The 25,731-nt window shown below is 37.0% G+C and overlaps 1 protein-coding gene across 14 annotated transcripts in view; it reads left to right on the top strand.

Moving 5' to 3' along the window:
- The window catches only part of DLG2 (discs large MAGUK scaffold protein 2), a 983,427-nt gene that overhangs the window by 726,994 nt on the left and 230,702 nt on the right, over positions 1 to 25,731 (top strand). For all 14 annotated transcript variants that reach the window (XM_058044765.1, XM_058044759.1, XM_058044856.1 and 11 more), the window contains one exon: positions 7,765 to 7,920. In XM_058044765.1, coding sequence (XP_057900748.1) covers positions 7,765 to 7,920 — 156 coding nt within the window. The remainder of the gene's footprint in view (positions 1 to 7,764; positions 7,921 to 25,731) is intronic.

Here is a 25,731-nt window from a genome sequence, read left to right as displayed (position 1 = left end):
CTCACACTGCAGTATATCAAAGCTTCTCACAATTTTGTCATGCTGACTAGATTATTTTTAAAAACCTGCATGACTGAGCACAGCATTAAATGGCCAAAGCTAGTTTCCTCTCTGCTTATTTCTATCATCCCTTTCTGACACAAAAACATGTTCAGGAGGGATTCTGTTCTGTGCTCTGAATAGCCAGTTCTGTCACATTTTAATATTGAAGAGACTGGAGGAATGGAGGGATTGTGTTAAGCGAGGGATAAGTGTGCAAATGAGGGAAAACTTGTCACTGGTATGTGAGAATGGAAATCACAAGAAAAGACTGGTATTTAATCAGGTAAGAAGACTTGGATTTGGAAAGGGAATTTAGTACAAGACAGGACATAACAGAAGAAGAGGTGAAGAGGCATAAAGAAGCAGTGGAGAAGGGATTTCAGGCTACTGAACCAGCAAATCCCTCAGAGGGTGATACGTGAAGTTTGGGATAATCAATAGTTGCACAGGTACACTGGCCGAGGAACAGAGATACAGAGCGTGTAGGAAAAGTTGCTGATAAGATGCATAGGCCATCTCCCTCTAGAAAAGTGGAGAAGCACCCAAGGTTTCTGGGGTGTGCATGATGTGGGTGTGATCCCACCAGGCAGTCTGTCACGTTAGTTCATTGTCCGTCTGTCTGTCTGGAGGATGCCAGCCTGCTGCTATGACTGGGTACTCACTGTCTCTCACAAGCTGGGTTCTCATCTCTAATTGTTAAGTTGGTGACATAATGAATCCAATATGGTACCCCAGAATAGAATTTCTTCTTGGTTTGGTCTTTGATCAATCTAAGAAATTATGGTTTTTAAACCCAAAGTTAATTAAAAGAAGACTTTTCAAGTTACACATTAAATGTTCAGTTTAAAGGGAAAAAAGAGTTTATTACATAACCTTAAATTGTATCCTTGGTGAAATGCAGTCCTTAGATTGAAGCTTGAAGTTGCTTACTTGCAAATTGACTATTTTATATTTTTGTAATTAATACACAGTTTTAATCTTAAACTAATTGTTAAACTTTACAGATGCATAATTGTCTGCCTGGAGTAAGATTTCATTTTGTTATCCTAATTTATTTTAAGTATAATAAATCTTGACTTGAGAGAATAATTTATGTTAAAGTAAAACTTTAGTCATTATCAAGTCACAGATAATCTCTTATTCCTGAGTTATCCTTGCATATTTAAATAGGCCTGTCAGAGATCCCCAAGTAATGGGATTTGACCATTTCTAATACAATCACTGGCAGCTACTTAGTATTTAACACTTACAGAAAACTAATCAAATTTTGGAGTATGCTTTAGTGCTTGTATGGAGATTTTTGAAATGAGATAGTAGGATTGGTAGTGATAACGCACACAGAAATGGTGTTATCCATAGTGCCTAGAGGAAAGGATAACCTGAAATACATACGAAATATAACATGGACATGGACCCTTCATGCAGCTCTTACCACTTGAGAAAGACACCTTGGGGTGACTGTGACACCTTGGTCAGTTCTGTGACATTGTCAGCTCAGTACTCAGGAGCAATTAAGAATGAAAATAGGATCTGATAGGAAAGGACAAGAGTTCAAAATATAATGGTTTTCTCTGAATCTGTGGTGCATTCAAGTCTTGGGTCCTACATGGAGGCAACTGAAAAAAAAAACCTCAGAAGAGGGTGAGCAGGGGTGTAGCATGGTTTCCAGGGAAAGATAAATAACAAATAATTCCAGTATAGAAGAAAGGTGTCAGAGAGAGGCAGAACAGAGATCTGCAAAAGTACCCATGGCACAGAGAAGGCAACAGGCAAGGACTAATACCACTTACATACAACTCAGATACAGGGAGCTTACAATGCATTGTGAATTTAAAGTATGGCAAATAAAAGGTTATTTAAATGTTACCATAGATTATAAATGTGCAACCAAGTAACAGGCTTGGAGTACACCAAGGTAGAGCTTTTTGGGTAAGTCATCATCATCAGTTTGTGGATCTCAGTCCCACAGGGAGTTGGGAAGCCTAAGAATTTAAAAATGTTCAAATATGAATGAGAATAATGGCTGATTCATGGTGGACAGGCCTATTGACTACAGTCTTCTAGGATTTAATTTCTGGTCTGTGTGTTCCTCAGTGATTTTTGGCAGCTGAGCAGGTAAGGGCCATTCTTTGCTGGTCCCTGTTTCCTAAACAGTCACTGCAGGGCTCTTAGGCCTTTCGTCTGACAGTCTCCCCATTCCTGTGTGAAACAGCCTTCTTTTTCCATTACTGAAACAGAAAATCATTGCTGATTTTTTTTTTCAAATTAAGCAGTCATTTAATTTCCTAATTCCTTATGGTTAAGAGTAATAAGTGTAGAACTGGGTGTAGAATATTAGAAGTTCTAAATTCTATTTATGCCTTCTTGTAGGCCGTTTCGTTTGAAAACTTGATTAAAATGTTAAAATAGTACTGTTAAGAGGAACAAGGCAACCCTTAATCTTCATGACTGTGCTAAAAAAGCACTTGTTTTGCAGTTAAAGAAACCTTCAAGGCATATGAAAACAGCAGTTAATAACTGAAAAGCTGAGAAATTATTAGTTTTAGGGTTTCCAGAAAGAACTAACGTACTGTATTTCAGGTGTTTTCCTCCAGCTCTTCATAGTCCTCCTCTGTCTTTCATTTAGTTGAAATAAACATGTCACATGAGTGATTTGGTCTCATTTAAATTGCCAGGACACGACCTATGAAATAAAATCAACTATAAGTTCTAATTACCCTATTGAACAGTAAGGTATGTGGTTCTTCTAGAAGGTTATATGACTGAGTAGCTCAGTCAAAGGACACATATATAAAAATCACTGGCTATTGGAAATGGAGGATTTTGTTTGTATTAAATTGCCATTGATTTTTGGTTCAATAGTGAAATACTTCTTAAAAAGTTCTTTGTCTACATCCCAGCAACAATATATTAGCAAAACTAATGTGTTAGATGTCTTTAAGGAAATTGGATACAATTAAAAATTGCTGTTCAAAAAACAAAACAAAGAAAAAGTTGTAAACTTTGAGCATTGGGAGATTCATTTTCTCTCATATTGTTTCCTGGCTATAGCTCTGCATGCTTAATAGACTCCGAGAGCTGAGCTGGTTTCTTTCCATATCATAAAAGGTTTTGAAATGTTTTAAAACCTGAAACTATTAACATTTAATGTGCTGTGTGTTGGCATTTGATCCCCACCAAACAGGATTCTGTAAAAAAAGAAAAAAAGTTAATTTTAAATTGAAGACTCTGCATGATGCTGAGGGGAGAATGGTTTTAAAAATGCCATTCTTTTATAACTTCTGTTCCACAATTAAGTCAGCCTGGAACAACAAAACAATGATGATCTAATCAAGTAATAATAAGGACTGCAAACAACCAGGAATATTCACTTTACACAATTTGTCATTAGATAAATAACACCAGTGTTAGATCAATTTTCTACCTCCCACTGTTACTGTTGTCTTTTCCACCAATTAGTTCTTTGTTTCTGTAAGAATTGTGCCTCACTGCTGTTATGTCTATTCTGAATGACAATTCCAGCTTTCAGCATTTTTATTTTTTATTTTCTTGCTGGAAGAGTGACTCTCTGCTTTTCATGTTACCCTTTAAAACTTACCTTTGGCATTAAGGGACTTGATTCTCTGTCCTGTGAGTTGAACTCTCTGCTGGGGCATGTTCAAGCCACGCTATGTTCAAGCCACACTATGCTGCTACTTATGTTTACTACTTACATTTTCTGTTGCCTCCCTTTACTATTGTGTGCTTTATTCTCAGACCAATGTAGTTGCTACTGTCCATCCAGACCTAGTACTTGCTACTCTTATTTGTCAGAAAGCTTTGTTTTTAGCTCACTGATAAAGACAGAGAACTGTGATGCCTGTTTGTCACTAAATAAGCGGTGTAAAGGCAGAAGAGGAGCAGATCTGACTAAGAAGTTACAGCAGTAGTTAGTTATTTTTCAGAGTAGATCCACATTACATAATTACTCTTTAAAAGAGATATTGCAATTATCAAAGATGCATACAGTAATATTCACACATTTGGCATTTTAAGGGGATATTTTATGCATAGGTATTGACAAAAATGGAAATAATGGATAGAAGAAAATCAATAATATAGTTCTTTGTTCTTCCTCAAAAAAAGTTTCAGAATATGCTTAGCATTTATTTTTAAATTGAACCTGTGAAGCTATACTTGCTGTATCTGAAAGAGATGCAATTGCACATAAACTGCAGAAAATTAGAACTTAAATAATGTATATCTAGCCTTTACACTTTTCTTAGCAAGCATGCTAAGTGGCTTGCTACATGTTTTTAAATTCATTTGAAGAATTAGTGCGTCATAAAGTAAGGCCTCGATGTTTATGTTCAGTTTGGCTCTTAATTATTCTTTTGCAAGAAAAGTTGAGGTGACCTTGGCTGTATTTTTTCATAATGGCACATTAAAAACTCTTTCTAAATAGCATTCTCATTATCCCATGCTTTGAGAGAGGACAATCTGTCTCTGTCATAGCACTGGAGAAGATGTGCAAGACAGGATTTATCAGGTGGGCTGATCCCTTTGGAAAGAAGTTCTTTCTTCTTTCTGTGAGGAGAAATAAAAATGGCATGAGAAAATGCTGCATTAGAACAATTATTTAATAAAGCTGGGTGGTCTTCATAATCTTTTTTATAATAGGGTATTGTTTTCTTCTAGTAGGTGGCTACTATTGTAGTCAAGTACAAGTTTGCCGTAGAGAAGGTGAAGAATGAGGAGGATGTTTGAAGATAGGCTGTTGCAGCAAGTATCTCAAATTACTTTTTGTGATTAATGGATTACATGGAACTCAGTTTTTATGAGCAGGACACTGCTCTGCCCCATATCATTTTAGTCATTCCTATACTTGATACTTTTTATCCCAACTTTCAAATATTTTTACACTACTTAATTCATATTTGCTGCACCTCGTTGAGAGAGAAAATAAGATTATACTTGTCCTGGACAGTGGAGGTTATGTACTCCTTTTTTTTTTTTTCAAATTCTTGCTTTTCTGTGCCAATGAAACGTGCAGTCAGAGCCCAACTCTGCAGCTGGTAGTTGTTAGCCTATGCACCTGACTAGGATAGAGGTGTCTGAAGGACCAGTGCAGTCCATGCTCTCAATGACCTTGAAGGGTCAAGGGAAGCAGGTGGCTGTGGTGATCTCAGACCATCTCATAGGCCTTATACAAAGTGCACTCATAACTGGAATTATCTGATATCCTAAATCTTCTTCTCACCAAAGAGTACAAGTGTTAAAAGGATAAGAAGTATAAATTCCTTTTCTTAACCTTAAGACCTCTCTCTGCAGGTCAAATACAGAGGGTATGATGTTAACTAGGTCACAATATCACTTATATAATATCAGTGAGTACAGGACTTTATACTCAGACTTGTTCCAGTTTCCTGTTATCTTACCACCCAGGAAGACTTAATGGAGTGAAAAATGTTTCAAAAATATTTTAAAATACATGAACATTTGCTAAATGTCCTAAAATTTTCTGGCCCTCATAAGACAATTTGTTAGGACTCTGTATTTGTACTTGAAGGACTAATTCAGTGTCAATATCTAGGTAGATGTTGAATGTTTAACTTCATTTTGCTTTTGGAGGCAGCTTGTAACTCTCAATTAACAAAGAAATTCCTCATATCTACCCATGTCTGCAGCATGATTTGTGTCTCAGCATGAGGTTGGATGGTCACTGACTGATGACTCAGTGTAGTTTAAGCATTCACAATATGTCCAAGGGATAGCAACACTCTGATGTTGTCTACAACACAAAGACAATTAACTTGAATATAGGACACTAACAAATTTTTTATGGACTGGTTGGTGTTTTAAGCCATGGAGGAATCTACAGTTTTTATTCATCTTCCTGAACTGGGGCAATATTTCTTCAATTTTCTTAGTAGGTATCATTTATATTTGATATTTGTACTTGTTCTTTCATATATTGCCTAAAAGCAAAAGTAGTTTCTAAGGGAATAAAAGGCAGTATTGGACAACAGTGAAATAGAATAGTTTTTATCTGCTTTTTTTTATTGAAAGCAACAATTGATTTAGTAAATAAATTATTAAATCCATCCCTCAGAAGCAAGTGAAATATACTGATAGAAAATGATTGCTACTTTAAACATTTTTAAAGGGATTTTACTAAGTGCTTGACACACAATGCTTTATAACCAAATGAGTGACAGCTTTGCTATTTTGCTATTTGGTAATCTTAAATTGCCAGTTTTTTAACTGTAAAGTTTTCCCTGGGAAATTCAGGCACAGAGAGTTCTCAAATCATGTGGCAGATTGCTATGAATAATGTTATTAACATTGAGTAAGACCAGTTTTTAAGTAAAGCAGCTACTCCTTTTCCCCCAAAGGACAAACCCAGAAGCTAAGAAAGGAAATTAGATTCTCTGTATCTGCCAGCACATCCACGACTGTAATAAATTCTGGTACCTGTGAAAGTCACAGCAAAACCCACACCCATGTGAGGCATAGTGCAGCCAAAAGAACAAAAAAAGTTCATTAACTTCTTGGCCTCCTGATATTTTCAGGCTTCTGAAATAAGATTTCCATCTCGCTAATATTGTATGACAGTGATGAAAGGCAGTGGCATACCCTGGATCTTGCGGCAGAAGCGTGGATATGATAGCAATTGACCCTTGGCACTCTTTAGAGCACAAATGTCAGGAAACAATGAGTCAAGCCTCACAGTGCCAGCGGGCCCCAAGGTGTGTCCTGGGGCCAAGGCAGGGGAGTTCCAAGGTGGGAGATGCTCTGTGGACATGGTGTGGGTTTGTTTTGCAAACTGCTCGCCGTTGGCCTCCCGCGGATCCCTGGCTGGTTGGCACTAAAGGCTGCATTCCCTTCTCCCCTCTCCCAGACGGCTCCTGCCAGGGCTGTGGTAAGTATCGCCTCCCCCGGGCAGGTGGTTCATGGCAGCAGGAGGGAAATTTTAGTTTTAAGCTCTTGCTCTTTGTATCTAACCTCACAGGCTGCTGTTTGCGGCTTGGAGCAGCCCTGCAAGTGCGATTGCAGTAGCCTTGGCAATGAGGTTAACTGTTTCACATGCAGACTGCATAATCAGATTTTGAAGGCTGAATCTGGAAAGAGTGCAAGGAACTCCTGAAATGCAATGAATTGCCTGCCAATGAGATGAATTGCTCACACAGTTTGTGGCCATCAGTGTTATTTTAGGTTATGGGTCAATTTGACAACAGCTCTGCTTGCAAAGTCCCAGCTCACTGGGACCAGGAGTATGTTGTATTAACAAGTAATATGTACTTCATCTATATTACAAATTAATGGGTAAAAAATTGTTCTTTTTCAGGTAACAAACCTATTTTCTCCTATGCTGTGCTCAAAATTAAGATCACTGAAAGCTGTGTAGATGTTAGATTTTAAAAAAAGTAGAAATATTATTGGGGAAAATGCCCCACTTTCTCAACTTCAGAGATAAGATATTCCATTTCAGTGCCACACTTCCCATAGAGCAGTTTTACTGTCCACTTGTATTGTGTATTGTATGCAGCTGCTTGAATGCCACACTAGTGCTACCAAACTCTAACAATTTCTTTAACAGTACACTTTACTTGTTGGAAAAGCGCCACTGAAAAGCTCTTGACAGATTTGCTATGCATGCTTTTAAAATGATTGCTGTGTTTTCTCTATATTCTCAGCAACTAATATGCACCTGACCTTTTACTCTTGTCTCTGTATCACCAGGCCTCCTGAACCTGTTTACAGCACTGTGAACAAACTGTGTGATAAACCACCTTCTCCTAGGCACTATTCCCCTGTCGAGTGTGACAAAAGCTTCCTTCTTTCAGCTCCCTACCCCCACTACCACGTAGGCCTGCTCCCTGACTCTGAGATCACCAGGTACTGCATGCGCTTCTTCCTCACCTCCTTTGTTAAAGTGCATGAACATCACTGGATTTATCTCATAGTTTGCATCTTCACCACAGATCTTTTTCTACAGCTTGTGCTTATTTTTAACCATGCTTTCATATCTGCACCACTGGGAGATACATGCTACCGTGGTATATAATTTTGGTCATCCAAAATCCAGTGATGAGCAGAGGCAATGTTTTGATCCATTGGAATGGTGCTCTAAAATAGGTTACATAATATGTACCACATTTTGCAACTGAATTCAGTGTTTGTTTCTCTTTGAGTATGGCAAGTGACCAAGACTTCACTGAAAGCTGTAGTAATTTGTTTTGGTTCAGTCACTTTATTCCTTTGTTGTGCATGCTTAGTTCACTGAGCATCTCTGGGTTTATAGGACAGCTGCCTAAGCCATTCAGAAGAAATAGAGCAAAAATTAATCACCTCCCTCACCAAATCATGGTTAAGAATGCATTTTAAATTCAGCATTCCCTAGACTAGCTGTGCTCTGAGAGGATGGTTAGGAAAGCATAAAATTATGAACATTTCCATGACTGAAATAATGGAAGATCTTTCTGTAAAACATTGTCAGTGAATGCCTCCTAATAAATATTTAATGAAGGAAAGCAGACTATGCAAAACCTTACACTAGTATAACCCAGCTATTTCTCTATAGACTACAAGGACAGTAATAAACCACTCGCAAACAATATTTGGGAGATAGAGGAAGAGTTAGGCACAAGTTTTCTAGAGTGCTTCCTTTGCTAGGAAAAATTCTATCTTCTTTTTTATTCTAGAACAGAAGAAAAGTAATTATGTTTGGAGCTTTGATCATAGACATTTTCATCAGAAAACATTTTTCAAAGCAAAGAATAATGTGGGAAGAGCAGAAGTGTGTAAGTGGAAAGTAAAATGGTAAATTAATGTAAGATACACTAAGAGGAAAGAGGCCCTGGGGATTAGGAAGACAGCTGTGAAAGGCATTGCAATACTATGAAATGGAAAGCTCCATTAAAAAAGCAAGAAGACAAATACTAGCAAAGAATGTTACAGATGTGGCAAAACCATGCAGAAGATGTCAGTTTATTACAATGAAAACAGTGTAGTTTCTAGAATTTGTAAAAAGATGCTTAATCAAAGTGGTCCAAGTGATTAGTCAAGCTGTTCAGCCCAGTGGAATTTGGAGTGAAACAAGTTTGAGTGATTATTACAGTGTTATATAAATGTGTAAATATGTGCACAAGGGTGCCAGGCACTAACAGGGTTACTCAAAATATTTTAATTTCTCTGCTAATGTTGCCTTAAATTTCATATGTGGGCAGAAAGTTGTAAAATTACTCTGGTTCTTTAGGTCAAGTATAAATATGAGTTATTTATCTGTGCATGGCAATTCTTCTGAGGTTTTAGAATGAGAAAATGGAAGAGTTCATTATAGAAAGACTCTTTCAATGTCCCCTTAGAAAGAAAGGTTCCAACTTGAACTAGAAGGTTGAGTGATTGGGTTCTAGTGGATGTTGGGGCCATGGAGTTGAGTGCCTTGCTAACCACAGAGAGAGGTGGTTCATTGCTGAATGGTTGATCTCTCCAGACATGACTGCTATGGAGAGAGGTTGGGCGAAAAGATTATGTTAAAGCTGCTTCCTGCAACCACATACTTAGAAGTCAATAATCAGTAGAGCTCTGGAAGGCTCATAAAACTAGGCCATTTTGGCACCTGAATGTATAATTCTGTACATTCTTTTGCTTTTTGATTGATTGATTGATTGATTGATTGAATACTTGGTCATCAGATATTTGATAGCCTGATATCAGGACTTGGAAAGCTGGGTATTGTTCTACTGAGTGCGAGTTAACAATTCTCTTTAAGAACGAGGTTTCATTTATCTTCATTCTACTTTGATATAATTTTGAGCTCTAGTCCTTGTATATTTAATGAGTTTGTTTAAATCAACAGTCCAACAAAAACTGCAAAAAGAACATAAAATATGAGAAAAGACACAACTCATGGTTAAATGGTCTGTGCTATGCTCTGCTACATGCTGTTGCAGAGGCAACTGATTACTATAATTTGCAGTTCCTTCACACTGTGAAATAACATTCAGATGGAAAATATGACAGTTTTCCATGTTCTCAATACTGTCATCTTTTCCACAGAACTCTGAATAGTTGAGTGTGGAGGAAGGCATTTGAAATAATATTTCAGCAAATGCCTTTGGTAAGGAAAGTGACAGCTTTACAGTGGATCATGATTCAATTTCCAAATGGACTCAGTATTCACAGTTGAAAAACAGATTTTAGAAAAGTACTGATCTCATTTTTGCCCTAATACAAGTGGCTGTTCTTCCAAGAGTATTTAATGTGCAGAGCCCTAAATTTCCCAAAGGCACTGTGGTTCAGGAATGTATTGTGTGGAAAATTTTGAAGAATTAATCCAGTAAAAGACCCTGTTTTAGATCCACAGCTGTGATACCACCATCTCTGTGGGAAGTTACACTAAAAAATAATCTTCAAGATACTGATCAAGTATTTTGAAAGGTCCCCGTCTACTCACTTAAATTCCTCAAAGTTCTTTTCCTTCACATTAAACACTTCAATGAGCTCCAGTAAAAATAAGAATGTACCTTGCTTTCTTCATGCAGACTTCCTAGAAAGAGTTCTGCATCAGCATCGGTGAGCCTCAAGTTTTGGGAGGAAATGGCAGGGATTATTTACTTAGTAATTACAGTTATTGTTGTATCTCAGCGCTCAAATATTGGGAATCTGCTGTTGATCTGCAGGAAATTCAGTTTGACAAATGACTCTTCCAGAGGAAGAGGAACATGATGCCATATTCTACCAACTGAAATGCTTGTAAGCCAGCCAACGCCTTTCAAATTGCTGCTCCAGATAATTTGTCAGCTGCTCCTCAGATGATTGTTTTGTCAAGGCTCATTAACTTAATAGGCAGAGAATTCATAGGGCAAAGCTTTATTTGTCTATAATAAATTCAGGTTTATAACCCTGGCATTTATGGTGACCTGTAAACTCCTGGGAGATTTGGAGGTCTAGAACAATGTACTTCCATTTTAGGATAAGTGTAATTAGTTTTTTGATTGAGATATCAGTTCATGTGAATTGATACTAAGAGAGCTGTGTCAGTGTGTAACAGCTGAAAATCTGTACCATTGAAGGCAGGAGTAGAGAGAGAATTTTGGAGTAGTGAGTTTTCCTTTGAGAGTGCCATGTGGGAATGGATGTGGAGTACTCATGTTCTGGCCCCTGTCATTATTGACTATTATGTCTACAAATAGAAGATTATTGGCAGTGAAAGGAAGTCAGAGCTCATAGATGTAACTTCTTTCTACAAAAATGAGATTTTATTTCAACACTGTGTGGAAAAAAGTGTTCCCAGGCTTTGCACTGAGAACTTCATTGCATTCCCCTCTACAAAGACACACTTGAAAAATGCTTTGTTTTTTCCAGAATTCACTTTATTGTTTTCACTGAAATCTTTCTGGCCCTCTAGTTGCCAGTATACTTTTTGGTAAAGGGCTGCCCTGAAATTTTTGGCTTTTTTTTTACTTTCTGTTTTTACTCCAGAGGTATTTGCTTTTTTAACAAGTCTCTCATATGACGATATGATTGGTTTTTTGTTGGCTTTTTTTTTTTTTTTTTTGAGTACAGGTAGGGAAGGAACTAATGGTTGGGCTTCATTTCAGGTATTTGATGAATCAGATTAATGACATCATTTTTTAGAATGACCTCTACTTTCTTTGAGATAGTAGGGAGAGAAGATAACATTGGCATGAGGCTCTAGGGCAGAGTCTTGAAGAAAAGTGTGTGCCTTTGCATCAGTGTGCAAGAGTAACTGAGCATTGTGGAACTCTTAAGAGCCACAGGAATAGAAGTGTGCTGAAATGGATGCAGGCATACGGGTCAGGAGACTGCAATGTCCAAGACCTTGATGTGTGGTGCTGCTTCCAGCGTGTGGCACGGAAGGGTCACCACACTCCTGTGGTCTCTGCAGCCAGCCTGGTGCATGTCTGCCCTAAGCACTGCTGCCTGTGCTCCCCCCACGTAGTTTTAGGGATGCCTCCACTGGCCCTGAAGGCCACTGAGGAGGTGCTGATCACTGTTCACAGACCCTGGGAAGAAGTTAAGGTAGCTGCACTCAAAGGTGTGAATAGTGAGTCTCTCTGGTGCCCACTATCTCATTATTAATATCTGCACAGCCTTTTCCTTCCCAGTAACCTGCTGGGAGCGAGCTTATTGCCAGAGTGATGCACATAACTGCACCTGTGTGTGGCTGCCTTCCAGGGAGGCTCTTGTCATCTTTATTGAAATTCACACTGTACAGGAGTACTCATTGTCCCCTGTTCAATCCCACGTGTTTAATATGGGAATTATATCTCCCAAAACACATCTTGCCATATTTTGTGGTTCTGAAATGCCTGGCAACCTGAGAATGGAGCCTATCAAACAACCAGGAAAATAGCAATGATACTATGAAATTGAGTCTTTAATTTGGCCCACATAAACACAACCACCTTTCTTGAATTTTAAAAAATAACTTCTACTGTTTAGTTCTCTTTGTTTGCCTGGCTTTTTGTTCGTTTGTTTGGTGGGGTTTTTTTGGTAGCAATTTCAAGTACTAATTACAAAATGGAAAAATAGTCTGGTTAGGTCAAATGCACATAAATACTCAAATATTTAAAACAAGAATCAGAGCAGATTTGTGCTTCTTATTTTAACACCTTCAGATCAACTTCTGGACTAATCTGCATTTTACACAATCGAGCCACAGACAGCAAGCTTATATATAATGAAGCACTACTATTAAAAAACATTGCTTAAAGACAGTGGAGGGGAATAAGTACACAATTTTCTGTTGATTTTTGAACATAAAAATAGGCAAAGCAAGGTTCAGCTGATTCAGTGTCAATGAAAACAAACTAACCTTATAGTCACAAAAAACCCCCATCTTTTGAAAATATAAGATACCTAATTAAAATCATTCGTAGTGAAGTAGCTCCCTAGAATCATAGGGTGGCATTTAAAAAAGTGAATACTGTGGGTTTTAGTTTTGAAAAATTATTTTAAAGGCATACTTACACACAAATTTAGGCATGCAGAGGCACAGAGCACATACCAACCCCTAAGCAATTTGAGATTAAACTGATCATCATTAGGGTTGGCTTGGATGCTGATTTTCATACTGATGGGAATTGAAGCAACTTGGTTTTGATTTCAGTGAGAATCAGCTGTGTAAGGACTATAGCCTTCACTCTTTGAACAACATCTTTAGCAATTCAAGCACTTCTTTAGCTCCTAGACCTCTCTGAAAATAAGCCTGGAGACCTTGACTCACTGCAGGAGCACACATCACAGTGGGTGGCAGGATGCAGCCCAGATGAATACAACTACCTGCACATTATGCTTGACAGGGTTGGGCTGCTTCTGAAAACACCTTCAGATCTGCAGTATTTTATAGTTATAAGAGAAAATACAATCAGCCTAAACTGTGCTGATTAACTGTCTGCAACTTAAATGCAGTATTCAACGTAGATGGTCCCTGCTTGTGAATCAGCCTCCTGCGGCCTTTAAATTATTTAAGGATCTTTTGGAAATGATAGAAGTTAATTGTGGATTTTCTTTATCACTTTCAATTAACAAATTAGAAAGTCTTAACGGGAACAGTTTCCTATAATTTCTGTTTAATCCTGGCTGAAGTGTTCTCTTCAAGTAAATGATCCAGTCATATAACTGTTAGGGTTAATGAAAGAAAAATGATGCTGCCTTTCAATCTCAGCTCTCATGCTATTTTGTGTGAGCAAAATAAGCACAAGCATTCCTATAAACTCATTTAAGTGCTTTCATTTTTTTCATGAGGAGTCTTCTATTTTGGACGCTATTAATTAAAATTGTTAGGAAGATGCAATTTTCAAAAACTCAGGGAGATGCTTGCAGGAGAAACTTAACCTGTGAAGGCATAAAACCTCTACAGTTCAAGTGTTTAATTATGTAAAGTTGCAGAAGCCTTTCAGGTTTAGATGCAGTGCTTCAGGTTAGAGCTGCTGGGCTTTATTTGCAGTTGTGCTGCTGACTGATTTTCTTCAGTTGAGCAAGTCACTTAATTCTATTTGCTTTGCTTTGTCAGTGAAATAATCCCCTCAGTTATATTAAGAATAATAACTACTATTGTTAAACAGACTAGAATAAAAATTTTAAAAGAGAAAAATTAAGGTATTTGTTCTGCTCTGTCATTTGGGAAATGTTTCGTACTTTTTTAATATGACTTGATTTTCAGAGATAATGTGCTTTCTTGTGCTACAGATCTCCTTTTGTTCACAGTCTGCACCCATGAAAATTAAACTGTATATTCTTAGCTCATAAAATGGACAGAAATATTAATTCAGTTCAGTTCAGTAGCAGTACTTTCTTTACTATGTCTTTACAGAAGAAAAAAAGACAGTTCTCAGTAAGAGAGCATCTTTAAATCACTAGTATTAAAATTTTCCTGCTGTTTTGATTACAAGCAGAGCTACAAAGAGACATCTGTGAACAAAGGAAAGATGTCTCCTTCCTTTCCATGCCTGTCAGCAGGTTCTGAGTCTCAGTCTCTAAGTCACAGAAAATGCTCCCAAAGTATTAAAAGTGTGGTATCTATGTGATTTTTCTGGATAAATGGTGAAGACTGGAACCAGGAGACTAGACAAGTGTCAGGCTATATTTGATGGTTTTATGCCTAAGGATTTTGGCCAGGGCATTCAGTCACCAGGCATGGGGAGATTGTGGTGGAGTGTGACCCTCCAAATTGAAGTTGTGCCTGATGTCTCAGCCTCAGAGGCTGCCATTCACCACTAAGGCTGGCTACAGCACTTGCTGCCTAAACACAAGGCACGAGAATAATCCCATGAAAACCCAGCCAGTTCCTAATCCAGTTTACTCAACTTTCTTGCTTGAAATGGTCATTTCTGTGAGATATGTTATTGTTTTCAATGTACGTAAGCAGCCTCTCAAACATCTCATTCTGCTCTCTGAAAATCACCTTGAAACAGTCCTTCCAAATTGACAGAGTACTAAAACTCCAAATACAATGTTCAAATTCTTCTGAGTGTGGGGAGAAATTCAAACCCATATATTGGTTCCCTTTCTGGTTCAAGTATATTCAGAATAAATGACAAAAATTTATCAGAAAGTGTCACTCTGCTAAGGAGTGTTGCAGTAACAAGCTACTGGAGCCATTCACTATTTCAAACTTTGTCCACAGTGACAATTATTACCTGACAACTGTCTAAAGGCCGCTGTGAGAAATAGGTTTGGAGATTTCAGTTTCATTCCTGTGGACAAGTTTCCACATCATAAAAATCATCACTCCATCTGTCACAGTAATTGCTAGAGTCTTGGCTCATCAGAAAAACCGAGAATAAATTTAACCTGGAGAACAAATTACTTTTTTACCCCATGAGAGAGTTCTTTGAGCTTAGAAATTAAATATTACTGTGGAGGCAGGGTAGATAAAGCTATGCTATATCTCCCTGTGCTGTGCCTGTTGGGAGAAGAATAGTTTCTAGGGTTGTAACTGCACAGAAAAGAGCAGGAAAGCTTTCTGCTCAGAGCAAAGAGCTGGAAACTGAGAAATTTGCCTGTGCCACTGACAGGTTGCATGACCTTGGAAAATGAAAACTTTTTCATTTTTCCAATTGTGAAATGGGTGGCAAGTGTCTACAGAGACCCCCAGTAGCCCTTGGGGTTAAAAGATATTTCCAGCAGGTGGAGATATGCAATAATTTCTGCACGGCATAGAAAAAGAGTGATCATTAGTATTGAACAGAGTGAAAGAAGGTATGGTGGAAACTGAGGGGGACCTCTCATTACAGCAGTGTAGTTTGTCAGGGAAATGTGAGAGAATTATAACAGTAATAATGATCCTTCCCTCAGCCCTGCGCTAGTCTTGGTTTGCACTGCAGTTATCCCAGTGGAGTAGTGTAGTGCTGGCTCAGGTACCCAGATTGTTTTGTATTTACTTACCACCATTTATTTTTGTTGAAATCAGCTCTATATGTAGATATTTTCAAATATGTCCAGTTCCTTTCATTTTTTCAAGTCAAATAAGGTCAGACTTTACCCCAGGATATATCTATAAAAATGTTTGTGCAGAAATCAGGAGGAAGCCGTCTCTGAGTCTGTGCTAGTCCAATGATACTGCAGGCCTATTGGAAGACAATGTTGTGGAAGGCTTTTGCAAAATTGAATGAGTTGTTTAAATTGGAATATCCTCTCTTGTAGTTGGTGATTTCACTTTATATCTTCAGTCCAAAAAGTATAAAATGCTAATTAATGGAATAGCCTGAAACAGAAAAATACTGACTTCAAGAAAACCCCAGATGTGATGGGATCCACATCCCGAATCTATGCTAAAATTTCTACATTATTTTGTTTTCCTTTTCTGTTTTTTCCCCAGTGTCACATCATATAAATACTTTTATGTGTCTATAAAAATAATGATTATTTCCCATTATAAAGGAAAATTGATTTTAGTAACCAAAGGTTGAAACACGGAGGTCTCATTTTCTGCCATTTCTTTGTTTCTAAAAGGCCATGCAACCATTGTTAAGAGAAATGTGATGAAATCTACTGTTTATTTCTCATATTACTGCTGAGATAGTTATTGATCAGTACTCTTTACATTTCCTGTTTCAAAAAAGCACTTGTTACTCTTTGAAAATATTGATTATATAACTGGAACCATCTACAGAGACTTCAGAGTGATACAAGTAACAAAGGTCATAATACTCAGAACTTTAAGGTCTTAAAATTTTGTTTAAATTTTAGCTGGACTGAAAGTCTCAACATAACTTTGGGGAGTTGTTGTAAGTTGTTCTCTGATTCAGTCTGGCAATACAAATGCTACAAAGGAGTTTATCAAAATGGGGAAAACAGCAGAGAAGAAAACAAGAAATTGTGGAAATATAAACTCCCCTTTACCTATATAGTACATTTATGTACATGTGCTCCAGTTAGGAAGTTATTTTTAAATGCCATCTGAATAAATATCATCCTTATTTTAGGTTAAACTTGCATTCTGTTATGGAGAGGATTGCTGAACTTCTTTTCTTATTGATTTAAATCCATTTTGATGGAAATAAATCTACATGTGAAAGATGGGCTTTCAGATAATCTCACGAGTTAAAATCCAAATGACTTCTAGTAAGACACAGATTTGGAAGTACCTAAATTACATTTTTAAAGTGAAATTTGAACCAGTGCAATACAGGCCGAAGATCTATAGGCAAGAATCTCCATTTAAATTCCATGGTTTGGCATGCACTTGCTTTGCGAACCATGACAATTTTGCTCAGTATCTCAGTTTGGTTATTGAATTTTCTTTCTCTTCACCTTTCAAACAGAAAGGAGCCTGAGCATATACTTGCTGGAGCCCTTTACCACACCCCTGTAACTTCCTAATTAAAGCCATTTCACTCCAGTTCATTCATCTCAGTATTTTCTCACTTGCCTGTTTGGTGTGAGAAACAGTAACTCAGTCCTTTTTAAAGGATATTTTAAGACTATCACAGTGGGTTTTGAGTGGTTAGAGGTGCTATGCTTTTGACCATCAAAATTATCTTGTGATTACTTGAAAATTATTTGGTGGTTTATGGTTGTTTGTTTGTTTGTTTTGTGGTTTTTTTTTTTATTTTTAAAATTTTTGTTGTCTTCTAATGATATAACGTAAAGTGAGATCTAAATATGACTTCAAATCTTAAAAATTACTGTTGTAGATTCCATTTCAGCTCAGAATATGCATTCAGAGTTCAAAGGATAATTTTTTATCCCAGCACAGTAGGATTGTGCCTATTTTCAGTCAGTTTCTCATCCAACTCCAGAGCTTCTTAGACAAATTCACACCATAATTTTTTCATGTTAGTTCAAAATTCTGAAAGTGTGTGTGTGTGTGTGTAGGAAATGACAAAGTCGTGCTATGCAGAAGGACAGAAATGTTTAAAGAACATTGGTTCGTTACTGGGGCTGTTCAGATACCTACTGTGCAGCTCTGAGGTTATAAAACTCACCTACCACTACTGTCTCCATATTTGCATCCAAAATTTTGCCCAAATTTAGTTTTAAGAAACCAACACAAGAAATGAAAGCTATTCTGAATTTATTGATTTTTAATGTCTCTAAAAGAGGGGGTCATTTTCTTACTACTGACTGTGGAGGACCTTGAGACCTGAACCAAAATTTGAAAATACTGAAACCTTGTTTTGAAACTGAAAAAGAGAAGAAGGGAGATTCAGAGTTAACATTTTTGACAGTGTAAATTATACATTTACTGTACTTCAACATAGTTTCTTAAGAGTATTAATTTGAGAAGTAATAAGGGGTGGGCAGGGGGCAGGGAACAGAGGAAACGGGTAGGAGAAAGATGGATGCTTATTTGTTACACACAAGTCTAAGGGAAGTGCAAAATCCCAAGCTTGAGTTTTGGTAGGAAACACTGAAAAGGCCAGGAAAGAAACTGCCCTTGATGAAACATATGCACACATGCAGAGGTATTCAGTGCATATGGTTTATCAAGGACAGTTTACTTTTTCACAATTTGCAACAGTAGGACACATTGACATAGGAGTTCACCATAAGCCAGAGTGATTATAAGCTGCTGTATCACTATGAAGTCATTGGGAAGAGGTTTTCTTTTTGTTCTGCCAAGAAAAAAAAAAAGAAAAAAAATGTGCATTAGGTATGCAGAAAGAGTTACAAGCTCTAAACATCCTTGAATTTTGTAAAGGTCTACTTATGCAACTGGCCTTTCTGGGTTGAACCTAAATTTAGTCAAGTTGTCATTGTAAATTTGTATGTAGAATTTGCTAATGTTTTAGGATTTAAAAGAATTAATTCTTCAAAAGGTGTTTATTTCATTTTTAAAGAGCAGCACCAGAAGCAACTACTTTATCTGATTTTTTAAATAATGCTAATAGTGTATAAAAGTACTACTGTTACTGCAGAAAAGGCAAGGTCAGTGAAAGTGACAAGATATTAAAATACATTTTTTAGCTGACAAAGGGAAGAGGAACTTTTAGTTTGACTTTCAAAATTAAAATTTCAATATTGTTAAGGAAATACAGGAGGAGAAACTTTACAGTCCCCAGGGAGATGCAAGGACCATGTCTTTTTCCAGAGTATTTCCATACTCCATGCAGAAAATGCATCATTTCACAGACAATTGGAGTTGTTTGCTTTATCTTTTGAGGATCTTCATAATTCTTGCTTTCATTATGTTGAAATCACTACACTTACGAAGTGAGAAGAAGGGAAAAGAGTACAACTCCAGCAGCTGGGTTCTAAATAGCAACGACTGTATCTGCAATCAGGCAGTGAAGCCATCATAGTGTAGAATGAAGGCACGCTGGGATGTGCACCTGAGCTGCACTGAAGCCCACGTGGGTGGAGTACACTGCAGGGAAGCCAAATACCTCTTGCTACTGTTCCCTGGCAGTACAGTGCCCTGTGCAGCCCAGTGCAGCACAAGGTCCCCAGCTGGTTCCAGCCCAGGAGGGTTAGCTGACGGAGCAGAGTAACCTGCTGCCAATGAATGCCCACACTGATTAATGGCTGTCTTGGGCACAGTCAGCAACGTGTAGGCAGCTCAGCTACTGATCTGATGAAGGCTGCATAAACTATAATCAGAGCCCTGAGCCTATTCGAGGTACAGTGACTAAGAGTTGCAGGTAGGAGGACTTGTGTAGTATCTGTGGTAAGAGCAGGGCTGCGTTGGAAGCAGATGTCATACAGGTTTGGTTAGGATACAAACTCACCTAATGCTGTCAATGCACCATGCAGAGGAGAATTCAATTTTGACATTTCAGATTCAGCACTATGAGTGAAGGTTGTTCATTTTTCCAATCAAACCTTTGCAATCATTTCATTTATTATCCTTCAGTCAAAGTTTATAAGAATTCTTGTGTTACGAAGATGTCTGAAGTAGGGGATGAATTCATGAATGTCTTTTAAATCATAGGTGCCGCCTAGAATACTGAGCCTCAAATGAAACTTCTCCTGGTTGGTATGTCCACAGGATTTAGAAAAGGAAATATGGAAAGAGAGGAACTTTACTCATGATGGAATTTTGAGTCCATTTTTCCTAATGGATTTTGCCTGGTTTCCCAGATATTTCTTGTAATCATCACTCAACAATTAGCATTTACGTTGGTATGCCATGGATTACAAGAACAGGTCTTTCAGCTAGGGTACTCACATTGTTCTTTGTAACAAAATACCAAAGATTCAAACCTTTCTGACAATTATAACAATACAGGAATCATGTTCAACTGATTATTTTTCCTTACTTTTCTTTTTTTTCCTTGTACAATACCTTAGTGATTTGAATTAATTGGAAGACTAGAGTTTTATGTTTTGACAAAAGTGGGATTAGGCAGCAGGTGTCTGCAAAGGAAGATCATTACAATACCAAAACCAAATTATATCTCAGCAAACACAGGAGAATTACATGACTGTGTTAGAGTTAAACCAGGAATAACCTGGCAGCACAATTCTGTAAGCAGTTTTCATGTCGGCTGAGTGCCACACCACATGACATCATTTTTTGTAGCATCACAACAGCTATTTCTCAAAAAATCTTCATTTGTTTAAATATACTGCTGTGTATCCTTCTTAAATAATAGCATCACATGGCAAATGATTGGAATGGTAAAATCAAGCAGCATGGACTGTTGTTTATCACTAAACTTTGAACACAATGCTGCAATATAAAGTTGTTGTTCTAAGTAATCACTGCTATAATAAGGGGGATTTTTATAAAACTAAATATGCTCTTCACTAAAATAGAATATGCTGTGATATTTTCACACTGGATTTCTTTCTTTCATGTTTAAATTTTCCAGTTCTACTATGCTTGCATTACCACTTTAAAATGAAAGAAATCATTTTAATTAGTTTCAATTTACAGAAATGCAAAATTGATGCAGCTCAGAAAATTATAAGATTTCTTCAGCTTGCACACAGCTTTAATTTTGTCCACCTTAATATTATTCCAATCACTGTGAAAGTCTGGATATGTCATGTATCTTTGTTTTCTTAGAGACAAGGAGATGACAAATGGGGAAACTAACAGCTTTACTAAGGTCCTAACAGAAATCTCTGTGAGGCTAGGAAGTTTCAGATTCACTTGCCAAAAGGAACAACAAACAGAGAATACAAATCAAGAGTACCATGTACAACGTTAAATTTTAGTAGTGTACGTATGAATGTAAATCAGTGTAATTATCTTTTTGAAAAACTGACAGATCTTCATTTGAGTTATAAAATCAATCAGTGCAAAAAGGTGAAAGCTACCATTTGACTTGGGAATGTTGATTCATAGACTGATTAATCAATATCTAGGAATTTGGTAGCATTGTAAAGACCATTTATATTGCTAACAAGAAAAGCAAAATGAATTAAAAGAGGTCCTTATACATTTATCTAAAATTACATTAGGATTTCATCATTTCAGGCTTAGACCAGTCTTTGCATAGAGAATAAGATGACGTGTGATGTGACAAAAATTACATTGCACTTTCTTTTTTAAAATGATGACAGTTTTACCTCTGTTCTCAATTGGAGATGTGCATGTTGTAACATTTACAAGAAACAGGTCTGGATTGCCATCAGTGAAATACATAAATTGAAATAATTACTCTTTTCCAGAATTAATTGACACATTCTGCTTCCACATGTATAGTTGGGACTGATGGGAAGCAATCTCTGGTTTGTATATAAAAGGATTCTGCAGTTACATTGTTATGATGGGTTTAATAATAAAATACAAGTTTAGATGCTTCAAAGGTGTAGAATGTATCTAGGCCTGTCTTTGACCCAGAAGAATAAAACTTAACTTAGGTACAGAAATTTTCATGTTTGTATCCAGAGGTCATGAGTTACAGAACCTTCACTGGGTTTCTTGGTGTGCATTTACCAAAATGTATTTGGAGAATTCCACTGGGTAAAAAATACGATTATTTGAACAGGCATTTTCTATAATAGTAGAATTCCCTGGTATGTTGGAAGAGAGGTGTAACTTGAAATAAAGTAGTGTTATCAAAGAAATTGTAGAACCTATTGCCATGGAATTTCTGGCCAATTTTGTGAATCCAAGATTTCAAAATATGGATGACTATCCAGTGCATGGGCTTATCCTCCATAAAAATTTTTCTATCATCTAAATAGTCCATATTTCATATGGGAAGTGTTCATTGATTTCAGGTACTCATAGGTTTACAGCAGAACTGCTTTCTCTTCAAAAATAACACTTGGAGAGCTGAAGCAAAATGCTGCAATGATAACGTAGTTCATGTGCATAGGATAAATATAGATACAAGATGCTCATGTTCAAAAATAGCTTCATCATGGCTATTTCTTTTTGCAGTGTTAAAAAACAATGAAATTCTGATTTAGTGCTAGTTAAGGTTAGATTACTTGTTGGTATAAATCCAACTGTGACCATTTGTATTGATTGATTCATGTTTCCTTGTGCATCCCTGTCTGTTACTCAGATGTTTTCTCTTAAGCAGCAGTATTTCAAATCTCAGTGGAGCCAGTGCAACTGGTTCTGGCCCAAACGTGCAAACCAAAGTAGAATAGTACATGCAGAGGGAAATAATTAGTTGGTAGCAGCAAAGACTTACTTCTAGATGAAACTCTGTTTAAGAAATGAAACAGGAACATAGAAGAAACATGGCAGTGTCTTTATACTAAAGTAACCTTGAAATAACCCAAGAGCCCTAGGTTTGCTGGCTCACTGATGAGAAGATTGTATTATAACGAATGATCCCTAACCTATAAGAAATACTTGTAAAGTTTAGCAAAGGGAACTTAGGCTTTTGTTCAGGACTTGGACTATTTTATCTTAGTGATGTTAAATTAGTCATCAGAAGGATCGCAAATTGACTGTGTATCAGCTCAGTCACGTATATGTGCCTGCTAATTTTGGAAACCTTTTAAAACCATTTTCCAATGTTTTACTCAAATGATTTATCTATTAAGTTTTTAGCTAAACAATTCACCTTATTGACTACCACAGGTGTAGAGTCAAATTCTTCATAAATTTCTTTCACAATTCTCTCCTAATTAGCTAAATATCTCTTCGAAGATTGAATGTAATAACCATCTTTAAATAAATGGCAGTTTATATGTCAGTTTATGAATATATGGATTGACATAATGGAACATATAAATAAATAATATAGCATCATTCATCTAATCCAGTCTAGGGCCTATAATCAAAGCCAGGCAAAGTTAATTACTAATGTGGTTAGGTAATATTACAGTCATCTTCTCTGGGAGATGCTTATGCCTCATGCTTCTGCTGGGACTAACCCCAGAATGAGAAAAATTAATACAATTTTAGGTTTTTTTCATGTCTAGTTCTAGTGTATACTTCATTGTTAGACCCCATGGTAGAAGGCACTCAATGATTCCCATGAAATGCTAAGTCCAACTTCTATTGATTAAAAAGATTCAAAAGTCATGCTTCATATAGATTAGATTAGAAGCAGAAGAGCTTAAACTGTTGAATTGCTTCACTATTCACATTTCATTTTGACAATACAGCCTTTATACTTCTGCATTGTCAAATTGCCATTCCCTGCTGTTTGTCCTTATCCTGTTGGAATGTTGTTTATGTGCATTGTGTTATTTCTGCATTTGCTTTTTTTCTCTTTGTGTATTTCTGTAGGATTGTTGGGTTTGTGCTTGGTATAGCTGCACATGCACACCTGCATGCTGGGCTGCTTTGAATGACAGAGGAAGAGAGACTAAATAGCTGCTTATGTAGGATTGCATTCTCTACACCTCTGCTCTGTTTAAAAAAATACATATTCAACCCATATTCCTAGCTTGCACAGAGATAATGTGTATCCAGATAGAAGGGATAGCATTATCAGAAGGTATCACACAGGTGCAGTAAACACAGTATCAGGAGTAACTGCAATATGGAATGTGTTTTTCTGCTAAATTTTAAATTGTAAGTTGATACTCTTTCTGTTGTGGTAGTCCTATTTGTTTTAATGAGATACGTCTGCGGAAGTGGAGTGTACTCCTTCTCTGTAATTCACTGCAATGCGCACATGAAGGTTATTAAGCACAGATAACATTAGCTTGGTCTTATACAATATTAAACTTAAGTTTCTGTAGCATTTTTTTATTATATAATGATACAGAATCTCATAACATATAGAAATGTTTAATAATAGCATGGTATGGTTTCCCCTCAGACAGTATTTAATTGCTGTTTTAAATCACTTTAATTTCCATATAATTTATCTTAAATTAGTAAAATTTAGTGCAATGACTCCAGCATAAGAAGAATTTTATGTGCTTGTTTTTCATTGGATGGAGAGGGATAGAAACTTTGCAAATTAGTTTAGTGGGCAGAGTTATTTTAAATCTGTCATTAGGCTTATTTATCTGTGATTTCCCTACCCTTTAAAAAACAAGTGATGTAGTACAAAAGTCCTGTGTTTTTCAAGTGTCATCTCAAGTGTAAAAAAGGTTCATTTTTGTTAACGACAAAATTGCTCTGACAGAGCACTATACTCCCTTTTTTGGATCCTGGATTGGAATTGAGAGTCTCTGATTCTTGAAGGGAGCTCTCAATGGTCTTTTAAGTGGAATTCCTAACTTTAGATGAACTTCTGTGGACTCTGGTAGAAAAGTACATGAAAATGTGAGTTTTTCCAGATTTTTCAAGTATCTGCTTAACCATTTGTTTTCTTATACTCCTATTGAGTAAATATCTCCCACAAAATTTCATTTTGACAAAAATGGATTTCCTTCAGTTTTGTTGACAGTAATTAAACAAGTAATCTAAAAATTCTGGTCTTAACACTTTCTGAGACTCAAGGCTAGCTGCCTGTTAGCATTTTTGGGAATAATTTATTAGTTTACAATATTTCGAAATTTATTATGTTTCCACAGACTCTAGAATGGAGCTTTTCCTTTAGACAATAGAAGTAGTTTTCTTACTGGAAAACTTACCCTATGATTTCTTTCTTCCTCTTCTGTCTTCCCCCCACAATGGTACTGTGTAATACATGTCTGATGTGCCATTTGGTATTTTTGGATTGCAAATCTTATATGTTTCTTCCTATTATGTCTATATGAATTTTCCTAAAAATGCTGGGCTTGATTTCCATCAAAGTTTTGCTGAAGTTCCTTAAATGTGGACCCATTTTTCAAGTCCTTCCTAATGCCTTTTGACTTTTGCTTAAACTGCAGACGAAGTTTGGTGCACACACTTTAGTTCTTACTTGCCTGGAGATCTAATAAGGTTTGAGTGCAGTAATGTGTTTCATTATAAAGCAATGCACAGCTCTAGAAATCCATCAGAAGTGGGGTTTATGGTGAGTGCTGGGTGTTGCAGCTGCCACAGAGCAGCTACTGATGGGAACTATGCTACATACTCCCTGTGAAAGAATATATGTATGTGTGAATTCTTGCTTTCTAGGGAGAGATCAATCACCACTACGGGCAAAGCAGGCTCAACGCAGTGAAAGTAATTCAATTAAATCAGAGTAGGGTAGTGAGAAACAAAACCAAACCTTAAAACACCTTTCCCCAACCTTTCTCTTTCTTCTGCACTCAGCTTCACTCCTGGTTTCTGTACCTGCTTTCCCTGAGCAGTATGGGGTGACAGTGAGTGGGAGTTGTGTGAGTTCATTACAACTTGTGTCTGCAGCTTTGAAAGCCCTTGTGCTGGGGAGAACCAGGAGTGACAGTAACAGGAAATGAGCTACAACACTTGAGTGAATGGCAGAAATCATTAGT

This window comes from Melospiza georgiana, chromosome 2 (genome assembly GCF_028018845.1).
Source record: "Melospiza georgiana isolate bMelGeo1 chromosome 2, bMelGeo1.pri, whole genome shotgun sequence".
Classification (NCBI taxonomy): domain Eukaryota; kingdom Metazoa; phylum Chordata; class Aves; order Passeriformes; family Passerellidae; genus Melospiza; species Melospiza georgiana.
The sequence above is the reverse complement of the archived record's forward strand: the minus strand, read 5'-3'. Positions and strand labels throughout refer to the sequence as shown.